At 47.2% G+C, this 15,343-nt stretch overlaps 1 protein-coding gene across 3 annotated transcripts in view; it reads left to right on the top strand.

The window, feature by feature from the left end:
• The window catches only part of ITGB5 (integrin subunit beta 5), a 112,171-nt gene that overhangs the window by 35,746 nt on the left and 61,082 nt on the right, over positions 1 to 15,343 (top strand). For all 3 annotated transcript variants that reach the window (XM_028091290.2, XM_028091289.2, XM_088024852.1), the window contains exon 5: positions 3,978 to 4,146. In XM_028091290.2, coding sequence (XP_027947091.1) covers positions 3,978 to 4,146 — 169 coding nt within the window. The remainder of the gene's footprint in view (positions 1 to 3,977; positions 4,147 to 15,343) is intronic.

The following is a 15,343-nucleotide window of genomic DNA, read 5'->3' as shown; positions in this document are numbered from 1 at the left end:
CCTGTGCTTTCCATATTCTCTAATGATAGGCATTTCAATGTGTCTAGATTGAATTTACTTTTATTTACATTGCTTAGAATCTGGTCTGCTTGTTTAGCCTGAGAATACATCTTTTTATTCTTGAATGTTCTCAGACATTTTCTCTTTGATCCCTCTCCTCTTTCTTTTCTAACGCTAATTTCCATAATAGGAAATTTCTTCTAGTTTACCATTTTGTTCTTCAGTTGCTTCATCCATACACTGATGTTTCATTTTGAATTTCGCTGACTATATTTTTTATTTGGTTCTTTTCCAAACTTCTGTTTTCGATACTGTTTTTTTTTTTTCCCCCAGAGCCTTCTGACTTTTTTTCCTTTTCCTTCTAATAATATCCTGTTCTGGCTTTTGGTATCTATTCTTTCCTCTTCTTTAATGTTTTAAATATCCTGGTCTTATAGTACTTCGGATCATTTTGTTACCTCTATTTCTTGAACTGCAGATCATCCTGTTTGTTGCATTTGTGGACATTCCTTCACGGTGGCTCGTTTCTTGTAGGGTCCAGAACTTTGTCATTAGCTCTTCTGCTCCCACAGTGGTTTTCTGTGCGAGCATCTCGGCCCCAGGTGTGCTGGTGTGTCTGCATCCTTGCAGGGCGGGTGTATGCTTGCTGCCGCCAGGATCCTCTGGGTCTCGATGGGACTAGTTTTCTTGTTCATCTCTCAGTTGGGGCTTCCTTCAGCATAAAAAATATAGTGAATTCTGACTTGCTCGGGCCTGGAGTAAACAATTTTTATGGGTGATTCATCTTGCCCTTGGCCCGGAGTGGATCTTCCTTGCTTCTTTCCCAGGCTATTGGTTGGAGTTTTTATCTTTGATTTTGGTGACAGGGCAGCTCTTTGTAGCGTTCAGCTTTTTGCAGAAAGCCCCGTTCCAGGGCTTCATCCGTCCCTGTTCGGCCCCCGCTCCCAGCCTTTGGGACGTCCGCCCGGTCGTGGCACATCCGGGGGCTCTTCGGTCTGAACTCTCGCTCCAGGCCTACCTTGTCTCCTAAGACTCCTAAGACTCATTTGCTGAACGATTTTTGTCCTTCATTTCTGGCACCTGAGATTTCCCTGCTAAACTTCCATATTAACATTTTGAAACATTTTATGTTATCCAGCAGTTCTAAATACTTAGAGGGGAGCTCTTTCCATGTCAGCTCATCCCCATAATATTGTCCTGAAGCCTTGGATTGTTCCTGGATTTGCCTGGCTCTAGTGTCTTCAAATTGCAATCACTTTTCACATGTACATGCTCCCCCCAGGCAACGTAAGCCTATATACTTCTTAGTTCATAATTCATAACTTAGTAACTCCCTATACATGGCCCTAAACAGGGCTCTCTGGGCAGACGCAGGGTGGGGGTTGGAGTGTCTCCCGGCATTAGACCCCCAAACACCCAGACCTTAAGTTCACTCAGGTCTTCCAGGGGTTAAATTAAATAACTATTTGCAGAGGGCATTGTATTTTAGTGACTGTGAGACAGTCACCGGGTTCTGTGTGACAAAGCCGTTCTCTTCTAAGAGGTGACTGGTTTGATTATAGTAATTTCCTTGTCATGAAGACTTCTGTCTGGCAAACACATTATCTAGTTCCCGATGATTTAATAGTCATTCTCCAGGTAAAAACATCTACTTAATGTTGCTAGCAGGAATGAAAGGGAAAAGGGGAAAAAATGCTGCGCTCATGTTGGTGAGCTTTTCACAGCTTCTCTGGCTTTCTCGTTGAACGACAGTACTGTTCTGTTCCTCTCCTCCCTATCCTCGACCCACATGATCAATGCCTGAAGTCCTAAACTGTGGACCAGAGCCACACAGAAAGGGGTAGCGGCTTGGAGGAAGGGAGTTGGTGTATATTAACTCCCTCCTGCATCTGTCCATTTATCCAGTTATAATAACTACTGATGGGACTTCAGCTCCTTCTTCCAGCCAGGAACAGTTTCCATGGCCTTTTCTTCATGGCAGAATGAGTTGGGAATAAAACGTTTGAGTGGCCTGGGTTCTAGAAAGCGCGAGATGCAGGGGAAGATTTGGGGAAGAAGGAGGGAGTGAAACAAGGGAAGGCAGATGGAGGGGAGCGTGTAGCGGAGGAAAGGATCCTGTCCACACCTGCCCTGGCTGCTGCTTGGCAAGTTAGGCAGGATCCCCTAGTAGTTCCTGTTTCCCTTCCCATGCACATGGCTTAAATTGGATTATAAAGCCTTCCCCCCATGCCTCTCCATGACTGGGGTGTTTTGTTTTTTTTTTTCATCTTTTATTCTGAAAGAGAGGCTTCCTTAACATGGCCACAAACCTGCGTGGTCTCTTTCTGTCTGCCTTCCCAGCCTCCGCTTGGCCCAGCCTCACCCTTACTCCCCGCCCTGCAGCTTCACTGGCCTTCCTGTGCTCGGGCTCCCCGTGTTCTCTCCTGCCACAGGGCTCTTGCATGGGTGCTGCTCTGTGGCCAGGACCCGCTCCCCTCTCCCCTAGAGAATTCACTTGTGAAACAGCATAAGGCCTCTCTTCCTATGTCAGTGGCTATATGTCAAGTTGAGACTCCTAGATCCATAATTGGGGTATAACTTCCTCCAGGTATGGAGCCACTTGGTGTTACAGGATTTTGTGTCCCCTTAGTGCCCGCGGTTCTTGGTCACGCCACTTCGAAGAATGGCGAGGTAGACTGGATGAAGAATGGTGGGCAGCAAAGCAGAGTTTATTGAGCAAAAGTACAAAGCTCCCAGAGAGGGAGGGGGGACCCGAGTGGGTTGCCCTTGGAGTTTCTAAGTTTGAGGGTTTTTATGAGGTCTTTTGCGGAACTTTCTTAAGCAATCAGAGTGTGCTGAGTCATGCCAATCAGGGCTTTGGTCACGTTTTTGTCTACCCATTAGGTTAATGTCCATGTGCTGATGGTCTTTTTTTTGCTGACATCTGGGGGCTTATGTCTTAACTGCCCCTTGCCTGTGATACTGACAGATGCTTTTGTGGTTAATTGTCTTATTTTAGGACGTTTTGCAGAAGTCATTTCTGCAAAGGCTGCAAAGCAGAATGTCAGTGCAGTCCTGTCTAAGCTGCAAAACAGGATGTCAGTGCTGTAGCTGTCCTAACTCCATATTTTCTTGTTGGGGACCCTGGCCCTGGCCACCTAACTATCCAACTCCTAACATTGGGATCTCTACTACAGACTGCAGATGAGATGGTCCAGTATCGTAGGAGAAAGATGCAGCATTCACCTGCTAATGAGATGCCGTTCTTTCCTCTTCCCAAATTGCCAGATCTAATTTTCCATTTGAAGATGGTTAGTTTCTGAATGATTTCTGTTGCATTTAGGAGAGCTGATCGTTTATCAGTGCAGTATTTACAAGTGAACGAAGTAGCAGAAAGAATGTTTTCATTCCTTTTCCATTAACATTTGCTCATGCGCCAGGATGTCGCGGGTGTCTCCGAGGGGGTTGGCACAAAGGGGTTATGTGATCTTTTGGCACATGGCGGCAGCAGAGGTGATGTGGGAAGCTGGTTTCAATGAGCACCTCTGTTCAGGCTGCTCTCACTCGACATTGCCCACCTTCCTCAGCCCAAAAGAGCCTTCCCTGCTGGGCTGCCTAGGCCACGGTGCCCGTGTCACTGGTCCCCCGCATCTCTCAAGGCCCACGGCAGGACTCCTCCGTGACGTCTTCCTCTGACCACAGTAGCCCACTCTTATCTCTACTTTTTCGAACCATTTGTCCATTCCGTTCACTGAACAACCTGGATATGCCGACTTGCCTGTAGCTCAGGCCTCGGTGTTTGTAGAGTAAGAACCGTGTTGTTTCTCTGTGTGCACTCCACTCTGCCTGTCCCCCGGGCACACAGTCGGCGCTGGGTAAATGTTGATTAGTGCTGCTCGAGGCACTCTGTGAACACCCTCTGTGAACACACTGAGTACTTGGTTGTTTAAGATTTATGTACAGTGCTGGAAAGTGACTCTTCTCTTCTTTCTTTCCAGTTACAAGTTATTCCCAAACTGCGTTCCATCCTTTGGGTTCCGCCATCTTCTGCCTCTTACAGACAGAGTTGACAGCTTCAATGAGGAGGTCCGCAAACAGAGGGTGTCCCGGAACCGTGATGCACCTGAGGGGGGCTTTGACGCAGTTCTCCAGGCGGCCGTCTGCAAGGTAACTTTTCTTTCTGTTTTCACCTCTGCATGTGGGCGGGCGTTGGCACTGCCTGTAGGAGATGGCAGATTTTGAGCCATCCAGCCTGTGGTTCCTGTCCATTCTTACCTCAGAGGCTGAGCTCAGGGACGCGTGGGGAGACCTACAGCAGTCATCAGCTGGGGCTCAGTGATGGGTTGGGGTTGGTGCATGTCTGCATGTCTCTGTGTCAGGGCGCGGCTGTGTGCAACAGGACACTGTCTTTGCCAGAAGACAGCTGTTCTGTGTTTATACTTTAGGCTGTTTTGCTTCTTTTCAGGGGAAAAAGGTAAAGTTCAAGCCCTGTGCATAGAAACTTGTTGAGCTTTCTGGCCCAGTTTTGGTAAATCTTAAAGATTGCTGTATCAGGGAATCCAGCTGAAGAAGAGAATTACATGTCATCTTAGGTTGCATTTCTATTTGTTTGTTTTTCTCCAGCTTTTTCTGTGATATATGAATCCAGAGGGAGGATGTAGACTTAGGTCAGACATGAACTCATGCTTTGAGAGGTTCCAGTCTCAGTGAAATATGTAAATGGAATGTTGGTAATGACTTCTTTTTTTTTTTTTAATTGAAGTAGAGTTCACACATGATGTTACATTAGTTTCAGGTGTATAACATAGTGATTCGTTAAGTGTATGTATTATGCTGTGCCCATCACAAACGCAGCTACCCTCCACCACCATACGACACTTTTATAATACCATTGACTGTATTCCCTATGCCAGACCTTTTATCCCCAGAAGTTATTCTTTCCAGAACTGGAAGCCTGTATCTCCCTCTCCCCTGCACCCATTTTGCCCCCACCCCAACTACCTTCCCTCCCCCCCACTACCCTCCCTCCTGGCAATCATCAGTTTGTTCTCTGTATTTGTGGGTCTGTTTCTGCTTTTTGTTTGTTTGTGTGTTCATTTGTTTTGCTTTTTTAGGTTCTATGTAAGTGAAATCATATGGTATCTGTCTTTCTCTGACATATTTCACTTGGCGTAATACCCTCTAGATCCATCCATGTCACAGATGGCAAGAGCTCATTCTAATAGCTGAGTAATACTCCATTGTGTGTGTGTGTATCTATACCCATTCATCTGTGGATGGACCCTTGAGTTGGTGTTTTCTTGGCTGTTGTCAATAGTGCTGCAGTAAACATAGGGGTACATAGGTATTTTCAAGTGTTTTCATTTTCTTTGGGTAAATACCCAGTAGTGGAATTACTGGATCGTATGGTATTTATGTTTTTAATTTTTTGAGGAACCTCCCTGTGATTTTCCAGTGACTTCACCAATTTCTATTCCCACCAACAGTGCGTGAGAGTTCCTTTTTCTCCATATCCTTCCCAAGGCTTGTTAGGTAGTAACTTATTCTTAAACTAATTTTCTACTGTCAAAATAACTCAATAACAATAACCAAAGATTTTTTTAAAAATCACTCGTGAATTTGCTTATCCCAACACATACTTTTATAATTTTTCCATAGTGGTCATCATAGAGCATGTGTAAATGATAATGCTCTCTCGAGAATTTTGGTGGCTCAGCAATAGGGCAATCGTTGGGACTCCCATGTTTGGGGGAGGCCTGGGAAAGGGGACTGGAACTCAGTTTGGAGAGGCTGCTATTCATGTACTAAGTGGTAAGCACTTAGTTGTCCACTTACATAGTTTCTGACCTCAGAGAGCATGTGTACAGTGTGTGACAGACTGACTTTTTCTCTACTCAATCCTTGAGTGAGTGATAAGAGAGCCACAGTTGTTCTTTCTGAAATAAAAAACTGAAATGGTAGACAGGGAGGGATAAAGGGAAGGACCATGGGAGGAAAGCGCAGTCTCCTGCGGTCCTCTTCTTGGTCCTACTGCAGCTCTGTTGTCATTCGCTCTGTCCTTGGGGCCACCCCTAAGGAAGGTCTCACAGTGGCTCCCTATCCAGGATGGCTGCAGCGTGACCCTTCCCAGCTGCTGGCCAGAGCCACATAGTCTGATTCAGACGTTCCCTGGGCTTTGTAGGAGTCCAGGAAGGCCAGATGGAACATAGCTAGAATGTGTTCAGTTCTCAGTCATTACCTTGTGTCAGAAAGTGGGCCACTTACGGATTTGCTTCGGAAAGAAAAATTACATTGTTGGTTGGCATTCAGACATTGATCGTATGAGACGTTGTCTTCCAGATATTCTGCCAAATCTACTTCTTGACAGGGTTAAATAGTGCAGGGAAAACAAGATCCCTCTCATCTCCCTATCTTGAGAATTTTGTGGATTTTCTTTTTTGGGGGAGGAAATCATCTTTAAGGCTTGGGGGAAAGAACTCAGTGATAAGATAAGCAATGTCCAGTTCTTTTTTTTTTTATTAATGTTTTTATTTATTTATTTATTCATGAGCGTCAGAGAGAGAGAGAGGTAGAGGCAGAGGGAGAAGCAGGCTCCCTGCCGGATGCGGGACTCGGTCCCAGGACCCTGGGATCATGACCTGAGCCGAAGGCAGACGCTTAACCATCTGAGCCACCCAGGCGCCCCAAGCAATGTCCAGTTCTATTAATTCTGCACGTAATTGGCATGGCGTGACTGAATGCTGGAGGCACAGGGGTCTCTGAGAAGCCGTTGGGTCCACTCTTGTGCCTATAGAGCCTTCCTATAACACCCCAGGCCCAAGCAACTCTTCTTGCCTTTGAAAACTTAGTATTTCAGGACTCGAGCATTTCAGAGTTGCTAGCGGATTTCTTGAACTCATTGCGTGGATTTGGTGTGTGAATTATTGTTGCCTAAGAGGCACTTTCTGAGTATGTTTCAGTTTTATGTCTGTTGACATTTCCTCCCACCATGGCCTTTGCAATAGCAAGTGCCTGGAAAGTTAGTAAGTGCTTGGAATGATCTAGTCCGGGAGCCAGCAGCTTCTCCCTTACTATTCCTCCTTTTTGTGTGTGTGTTGTTCGTTTATGTTTGGGGACATAGTCAGAAATTTCTTTCTTACTTGGAATCAGGTACATAAGAAATGTCATCCTTCCTCGTTCACCACACCCTTACTTACAGAAGCCAAATATTGGAAATAGATTTTGACTTACCTTTTGATGAAAGACTATGTAACAATCATACCCTTAAAGGACATTTAAAGACTTGAATAATTCTGAAGATAAAGTAAGAGAGGAATGGAGAGCAAGTGACAAAACAGTATAGACGTATGATGTTATTTTGCAAACAAAAGAAGAATATGAAAGAGATTGGAAGCAAATAGAAAGAAGAGTTAACAGTAGTTGTCTCTGGTTATAGGACTATGTGTAGTTTTGTTTTCTTCGCTGTTTTTAAATTTTATATTTACCTACGTTTTCACATTGCTTTTGTATGATTTTTTTTTTTTACTTATAATGAAACATCTCAAACATACAAAAGTAGAGAACAGTGAAATGAAACCCATGTACCTGTTGTCCATCTTTGACAGTGACCAACTGCTAGCCAATCTTGTTTCGTGTTCCTCACCATTCTCTCTCCCATTATTTGAAGCGAATCCCAGATATCATTTGTTTCATTGATATTTAGATTTTTAAAGATAATTAGAGTTTGAGAGTTTTTTTTTTTTAAGATTTTATTTATTTATTTGACAGAGAGAAACAAAGCTAGAGAAGGAACACAAGCAGGGGGTGCGTGAGAGGGAGAAGCAAACCCTCCACCGATCAGGAAGCCCGACACAGGGCTCGATCCCAGGACCCTGAGATCATGACCTGAACCGAAGGCAGACACTTAACGACTGAGCCACCCAGGTGTCTCTTGAGAGTTTTTTTTTTAAGAGCTAAGCATTTCTGACTTTGTTTGCAGAGTTTTCTGCTGCCTCCTGATTGGCGCAGATTAAAGGCCCTTCCACTTAATCCTGCAAACTGAGCGTGAGAGAAGCTGCAGGCCCTTGAGCTGTGCCTGGAGAGCAGGGTCATGGAGTCTGGAGCTGACTGGGCAGCCGGCCATGCCCCTACCCCACCCCCCAGCAGAGAGTGACCCTGAGCCCTTGGAGATGAGCTGATAGCAGGCTTAAGCAGCTCACAGGGGGCTCTTTGTTCTGGTTTCATTCTTGCTCTGGTTTTCCTGAGATAGACTGTTATCAACTTGTGGGATTTAGGGCTATGGAATGTTCACATGCCTGACCTTAAATCCCACCTCTGTGGCCCACTTTATATTTCTTGGACAACTGTTCTTTGCAAAAAGAAGGAAACTGTTTCTGTTTTTTTGGATAAGGACACTGATTCTACAAGTCTTTTCCCCCAGCAGGTCACATTGCTGTGAGAGGCCCTTTAAAAGGCGTCCACAGCCAAGGGACGCCTCTGTCATTAATGCAGGCATTTTTTCCAGTGCCTTCTGTCTGGCTAGGTTGGATAAGGAAATAATGCTACTGCCCTTGATTTCTTATCTTTACCTAGTAATCTATGCTCGAACCTTTCTTGATCAGAATAATAATTTCCCCATTACCACTTTTATTGCTCGCCCAGGATTTTCTAGAAGTTGACTCTAGGTTGTTTATTCTGAAACTGTGTAGATGGAAGTGTGAGGAGTGGTTCATACTGGAACTAAGGCTGCTTTCCTGTTCTCCCTGAGCTGGGCCCGCCCTTGGCCTGGGGAGACAGGGGAGGGGTGGCCCAGGGGCTCTGCTTTCCAAGTTGCCAGTCACCACTTTGTGGTTGTTCATGGTTAAAGAAGTGACCTGAGAATTTCAGCTTGGCCAGGTGCGTCCTGGCCGCACGGGTTCCTAGGGGCTGCTTTCTCCAGTCAGACAGAAAGTAAGATGTGTGTGACCCAGCACATTCTCCTTTTGTCTTCAGCTTCTGGCCACCCCCCGCCTCAGCATTTATTCACAACCTTCAGGCAGACTTTGTTTGAATATTGGTTCTCTAATTCCACGCTGTGTGTTAAATTTTTAAAGCATTGTATGTCCTCCCAGAAATAGGTGGATGAGTCAGTCTCAAAGCAAACAAAGTAAGTTTACACGCCGAGTAAAAATCTGTGGCATGGGTTGGGTCCCTTTATGCCTTTGCTGGTGAGAACATTCTAATCTAAAATGGAGACCACAGCCCTAGGATTGCTGGGGGCGGGGGACAGCTTCACTCTGGCAAGACTTTCTGCAGGAATGCAAATTCTGGGGACCTCTAGAAACAGAATCATTGCTGCCCTTGCTCGGCCCTCATCCACACTCCAGGCGTTTTACATATGTTCTCTCTGATGCTCACAGCAGTCTGGCAGGTTATTTGTGGTGGTGGCTGTCCCCAGCTTACGGAGGAGGAAACTGAGTAACACAAGGATTCGTGAAACTTACTGTTAGTAAGGGGTAGAGCCAGACTTTGAACCAGATTTGGTTGATTCCAAAGCCCATGCCCTAACTGTTAGCTGGTGCCTGGTGCTTTGGGAAATAGTGACAGTGCCGTGCAGAGCAGGGAGGACTCAACTTTGAGTTGTTGTCCTATTCAAGCTAAGCCTCTTTTGCTGCATACTGGGTCCGTGGAGGCCAGCTGACCTCTCTGGGCCTCAGAGCGTTTTTTTCAGAAAATGCAGGGAGGTGGGATTGGAGGGAGAATCTCTAGAAAATGCAGGGAGTTGGGATTGGAGGGAGGATCTCTAGGATGTCCTCCAGTTGTGCTGGTTGGTGCTACTTTTCAGGAGGGACTCGTCGTGGCCCCTCCCCCTTTGCTCAGAGCCTTCAGTTTTGCTTTTGTGTTGCTCCCTGTTCAGTCTTGAGCCTCCGGCCAGGGACGCACTGAAGGTAGTCATCCCCGACACTTAACTGTCACCTGAAGGAACTCCCTGCCCTGTTCCATTTTCTCACGGTCTGGGTTATCCATCAGCACACGCAAGCTGTTTCTGCTAGCAGGTTGTACCACTGTCCGGGGGGCTTGTTCCAACCCCAGCGTGCGTGCTCTTTCTCTGGGTCAGTGTCTCAGTGAAACGCCACGAAAGTTGGAACCTCGCCATGGCCCAGGGAAGTGTTAGGGACCACATGTGCAGGTGTGTAGGCCCTCTGCCCGAGCCCATGCAGGTTTTTTGCCTGAAGTGGTGAAGATTCTCCTTGGCTTTCTATTTTGCAGATCCTTGTGGTCTCGTGTGCATTTTTGTATCATAGGACTGTTTTAGTCCCTGAGGTGATGTTTCCTTGTTCTGCCCGGTGCCTGTGAACTGTGCTTTGGGTATCGGCTGCCCTGCCAACAGCCACTTGTTGACGCAGGGGGTGGGAATGCACTGAGTTACAACTCAGAACTGTCACCAGGGCGGGGATGAGAGCTTTTGTCTCTTTCGGTCCTCCAGCAGAAGCCTGTAGTGCCTGTTTTGAGCTTGTTTGCACCCCTGAGCTCGCTCGGCTAATGACGACAGGGAAGAATCATCCTGGGGAGAGGGTAGGAGGCCCACTCCACGACTGAGCCTGTATTTCCATACCTGGTTAGGATGTCACTTTCTTTTTAAGTTATGGGCTCCTCTGTGCTATAAATGTCCATTGGCAAAGAGGAAAAGAGACAAGGATTGATTCTTGGGCTCTTCTGGCCCCGCTTTCTCCCTAAACCTGCATCCCTGCCCTCTGCTTTCCAGCCACAGTGACCTTGACAGTGACCAGGACTCTGTTACTCTGACTTACATAGGGCCCTTTGCACACGCTGTTTCCTCTGTTTGCAATACTCCTCCCCTGTATTCCTGCTTTTCTTTCTTTCTTTAACTTTTTTATTAATGAACTTTATTTTCTTTAAGAGCAGATTTAGGTTCATAGTAAAATAGAGCAGAAAAGGCAGAGTTTCCATATACTTCCTGTTTCTCCTGCCCCCTCCCCGTTCTCGCCCCACTCCCCGCCCCCCCATCAACATCCCTCACCAGAGTGGTATATTTGTTACAATCCATGAACCAACATTGACACGTCGTTATCAACCAAAGTCCATAGTTGACTTCTGGGTTCACTCTTGGTATTGTACGTTCTGTGGGTTTGGACAAATGTACAGTGACATGTATCTACCATTGTTTATCACACAGAACTACTTCACTGCCCTGAAAAGTCTTTGCTTCACCTCTTCTTCATCCCTCTCTTTTTCTCCCCAAACCTGCTTTTCTTTGAATGTCTAATCTCTGCCTACTGATGTTTCGGACCTCCACTTGTCTGTGTATCCGGGAAGCCTGATGGAGTGTCCTGATGAGGTCAGAGCACCAGGCCCTTGGTCACATCTACTTTAGTTACCATTTTATTTGTATTTGGGCCACTCCCTGAATGATGTCTGCCTCCCTTGTGAGCCAGGAAGCCTCCTGAAGGCAGGGACCCCATCTCTTTTCTCACTACCGCATTTCCCTAGCACCCTGCGCATTGCCTGGCGCATAACAGGCCCTCCTTAAACATTTGGTGAGCAAACAGATGCTTTGTTCTCACAGATTCCTTTATGCTTCTAAGTTCAGGAACCTGCAGGTCCACCTGGCTCCAAGCCCCTCTGCCCTCCTGTCGGACCAGGCTGCCTGTGTCATTTACAGTGCTTCATATGCGTCATTAAAGAGAACCCGAAGTATCGTTAGCTGGCAGTACTTTCCAACTCAGCAAGTGAGTTCAGTGGCAGGTGTGGTGGGAAAAACTAAAGAAAGATGGGGAAAAAGTCCCTGTCCTCGGGGGTTTGATCTGAACTTGCAGATCCACCAGAAGGTAAAAAATAACCTATTTGTAAACATTAGCAGGAACCATATGAAGTTACTGACATTTGACAATCAGTGATATCTAATACTTGACTACTAATAGTTTCTGCTAAAAAAATAGGAACTTCGGGGCGCCTGGGTGGCTCAGTTGGCTAAGCGACTGCCTTCGGCTCAGGTCATGATCCTGGAGTCCCGGGATCGAGTCCCACATCGGGCTCCCTGCTCAGCAGGGAGTCTGCTTCTCCCTCTGACCCTCCCCCCTCTCGTGTTCTCTATCTCTCATTCTCTCTCTCTCAAATAAATAAATAAAATCTTAAAAAAAATAAATAAATAAAAATAGGAACTTCATCTGGTTCAGCCTCATACATTCCAAATGTTTCTCTTCTTCCATTTGGATTGGACTCGCCCATAGAGTCCACATCAGACAAAATCTGTTGCATGTTGTTGGGCTTGGGCCTGAAGGGAATGTCTGAATTCTGACTCACAGGCCAAGATTTCTTTTCCCCAAGGAAAGAAATACACTTTTGCCCTCCTTAGGTTTAGCCATAGAACAGATTAAAAAAAAAAATGTTCATTGCAAAGTATGGATGGAAGCAGGAAAAACAACTAATGGGAACATGATTATTGTCATAAAGTGACAGAAATAGACTTGAATGTCAGTGTGGTTAGGGAAGACAATCACAGAACTAACCTCCGTTTTCCTGATGTGTTGTGTTTGTATTCGGACTCTGTGGTCTCCAAGCTCAGATCCGCTGTGGGGTCTGCCTGCTGGCTGGGCCGGTCAGCCCCCTTTCCATCCTTATTTCCTTCCTCAAACTTGTTCTCTCTCCTAGGGTGGGGTACCCGAAAGGGTAGTGTACAGTGTTTTATTATTGCTTCTGAAAACTTCTGGAGTACTTACTCCATACTACATACTTACTTACAGTAAGTAAGTACTTACTTACTGCAGGACACCGTGTTAGGTGCTCCAAGGATGCCCAGATGCATGAGCCACAGCACCTGTCCCTATGAGCATCACTCACAGCGCTGGAAGACAGGCGCTTGTCTGACAACCTGCGGGACCAGCAGAGCACACAGCAGTGTGCCCAGAGCTGGCCCCGTAGGACCTACTGACTGAGTCACAGCATTCTTCTCCTTCAGGGTGTCCCCTTGTTCTCTCTGCCTCTTGGTCCCCCTGCTGGTGATGTTATTGATTACCATTGGTTCCATGCTCTGTGAGAGCCAGGCTTCATGCCAAGTACTTCAAAGGGCTTATTTTACTTCATCCTTTGAATGTGGTTTTACTGTCCCCTTTTGACGAAGAAACAAGCCTAGAAAGGTTGAGCAGTTTCACAAGGTTCTGCCAGCTGGAGATGACAGAGCCAGAGATGGGACTGTACCCACTCACCTGGCTCCAAGGCTGGAGTTCTTCATCTTGACGTTAGAGTGCCTGCTGACTGTTGTGTCCCACAAGAGCACAGGGGTGGGAGGCGTGTGCTTCCAAAGACAGCAAGGCTTCATCTAAGGAACCATTGCAATTTCTCACACGAGGAGAACTGAAACGGTCTGCTGTTTCTCTGGAACTAAGAGTTTCTTGTTTATCAGGAAGCAGTTATAACATGGCTCTGTCAGCCCTCAGGACTTCCCAGGGAGACCTCTAGTGCCGTCCCACAGTCAGAGTGCCGATGGAGCCCAGCCCTTTGAGCGAGCATGCTAATCTTTGTCCTTGGCTTCACTATCTGTAAAATGGGAACTCTGCTATCTGCCTTCTCATTCATAATCCAGCGGTTCTGCTCACAGACAGTGCTGCGGTGAGACACATTTTCAGATGGTGGGTCTTTTCCAACAACAAGGGAGTGGGTGGCTGGAGATGGAGGCCCATGGGCTGTATCAATACCTTCGTGTTGCATGAGCATTCACTTTGATTAGATTGACCTTGAGGTCCAAAAACCCAGTCATTTAAAGCTAGTGTTTCCATCCTCACGGAAAATGCCCCTGGGATGGCATATTGATTCCAGCCTGCCCTTGTGTGTGAACATCGCGTATTGGAGGGTGTTGTGGGTCGTCTCCGACAAGCAGGCCAGCCCACATTCGGGCAGGCTTCCATCCCTGTTTCCCTAGGCAGCCGAGTGGGACATCAGCTTTTCTCAGGTTCCCAGAAACCAGCATTTCAGGCCCTCACAGCACTGTCCCATTGGGACATTTTTTTTTTTTTTTTTAAGATTTTATTTACTTGAGAGAGAGAGAGAGAGAGAGCGAGCATGAGCAGGGGTGTGGGGGGGTGGGGGAGGGAGAAGCAGGCTCTCTGCCAAGCAGGACTCGATCCCAGGACCCCAGGATCATGACCTGAGCCAAAGGCAGACACTTAACCGACTGAGCCACCAGGCACCCCCTGTTGGGGCATTCTTGAGGCTACCCTTCTCACTGGTCATGCCTAGCTGTGGTCCCTGTGTAAAGCAAGTCACTATGGAATGGATCTGGGGACTGGCAGGCATGTAAGAGGCCAGTCCCAGCCCTGCTTTCCTCTGTGAGGTCAAACCACATCCCCAGAATTGCATATGCCCGGGGGGCTGTGTTTAAGACACACAGTGAGAGAATAGAGGACAGTGAGTAAGTGGATGGTGCTGGGCTTGGAAACCACATCTTAGGAGGAGTAGGTTAAGGTCAACCAGGAGGAGAGACACCAGGGAAAAAGCATACCTGAGGTCAGACATCATCACAGAGGTGGTAGTAGACTCCTCTGGCTGTCCCGGCGGGGTGGGGGTGTGCTAGGAAGCAGGTTTGAGTTCAAGGTAAGGAAGAATTTTCTAACAAAGATCTCTGCTCAGCCCTGGGATAGGCTGCCGGATGGGACAGTGAATGTGAGTGGGGGCTCCCTGCACACATGGTGTGGACACCAGAGGAACGCTCCCTGCGCTGGGCAGGAGCGAGGACAAGGCCACCTCTGGGATTCCTTCCAAATCTCAGGCGCTACAGTTTTCCTCTGAGTCAGTTTCTGGGCCCAGTAAGCACTAGTGCGTTTGTTCTTGGAGTAGCCCGTTCTAGCCTGTCCTCTCTCGTTCGCAGCAGAACACCCTCTAGGCTGCATTTGTATCTGGCTACCATGACCGTGAACACCACCGTGCATACTCATTTGTGTGCCAAGCACAGCTTCCTTTGACCTGGTGCCTAGAAAAGCTTTCCCTGCTCCCAGTGGCTTTTCCGTGGAGCCACCTTACCATGGGGTAAAAGTCTGGGTACAGTGCGGGAGCTGTTCCCGGTGGCGGGGGGGGGGGGGAGGGACAAACTGGAGGTTGGCAGGAGAGATGGAAGCCTATTCTTTTTCTTTTTTTTAAAGATTTATTTACTTATTTGAGAGAGAGAGAGAGCAGAGTTCAGAGCCCGACACAGGGCTTGATCTCAAAACCCTGAGATCACAACCTGAGCCAAGACCAGAGTCAGAGGCCTAACCGACTGTGCCACCCAGGTGCCCCTGGCAGCCTATTCTTGATCTCTTCAGTGATGTTCCTCCTTTGTCACCCTTTGCAGTCCCTGATTGTGACAGAGAAACCGCATCCTCTGCTGCCTGGTCCCCATGCTGTCCTGGGC

This window comes from Eumetopias jubatus, unplaced genomic scaffold, assembly GCF_037043125.1.
Source record: "Eumetopias jubatus isolate StellerSeaLion01/CBP00866 unplaced genomic scaffold, mEumJub1_p1.0 scaffold_1, whole genome shotgun sequence".
In the NCBI taxonomy this organism is placed as follows: domain Eukaryota; kingdom Metazoa; phylum Chordata; class Mammalia; order Carnivora; family Otariidae; genus Eumetopias; species Eumetopias jubatus.
This window is presented reverse-complemented; position numbering and strand designations above follow the sequence as displayed.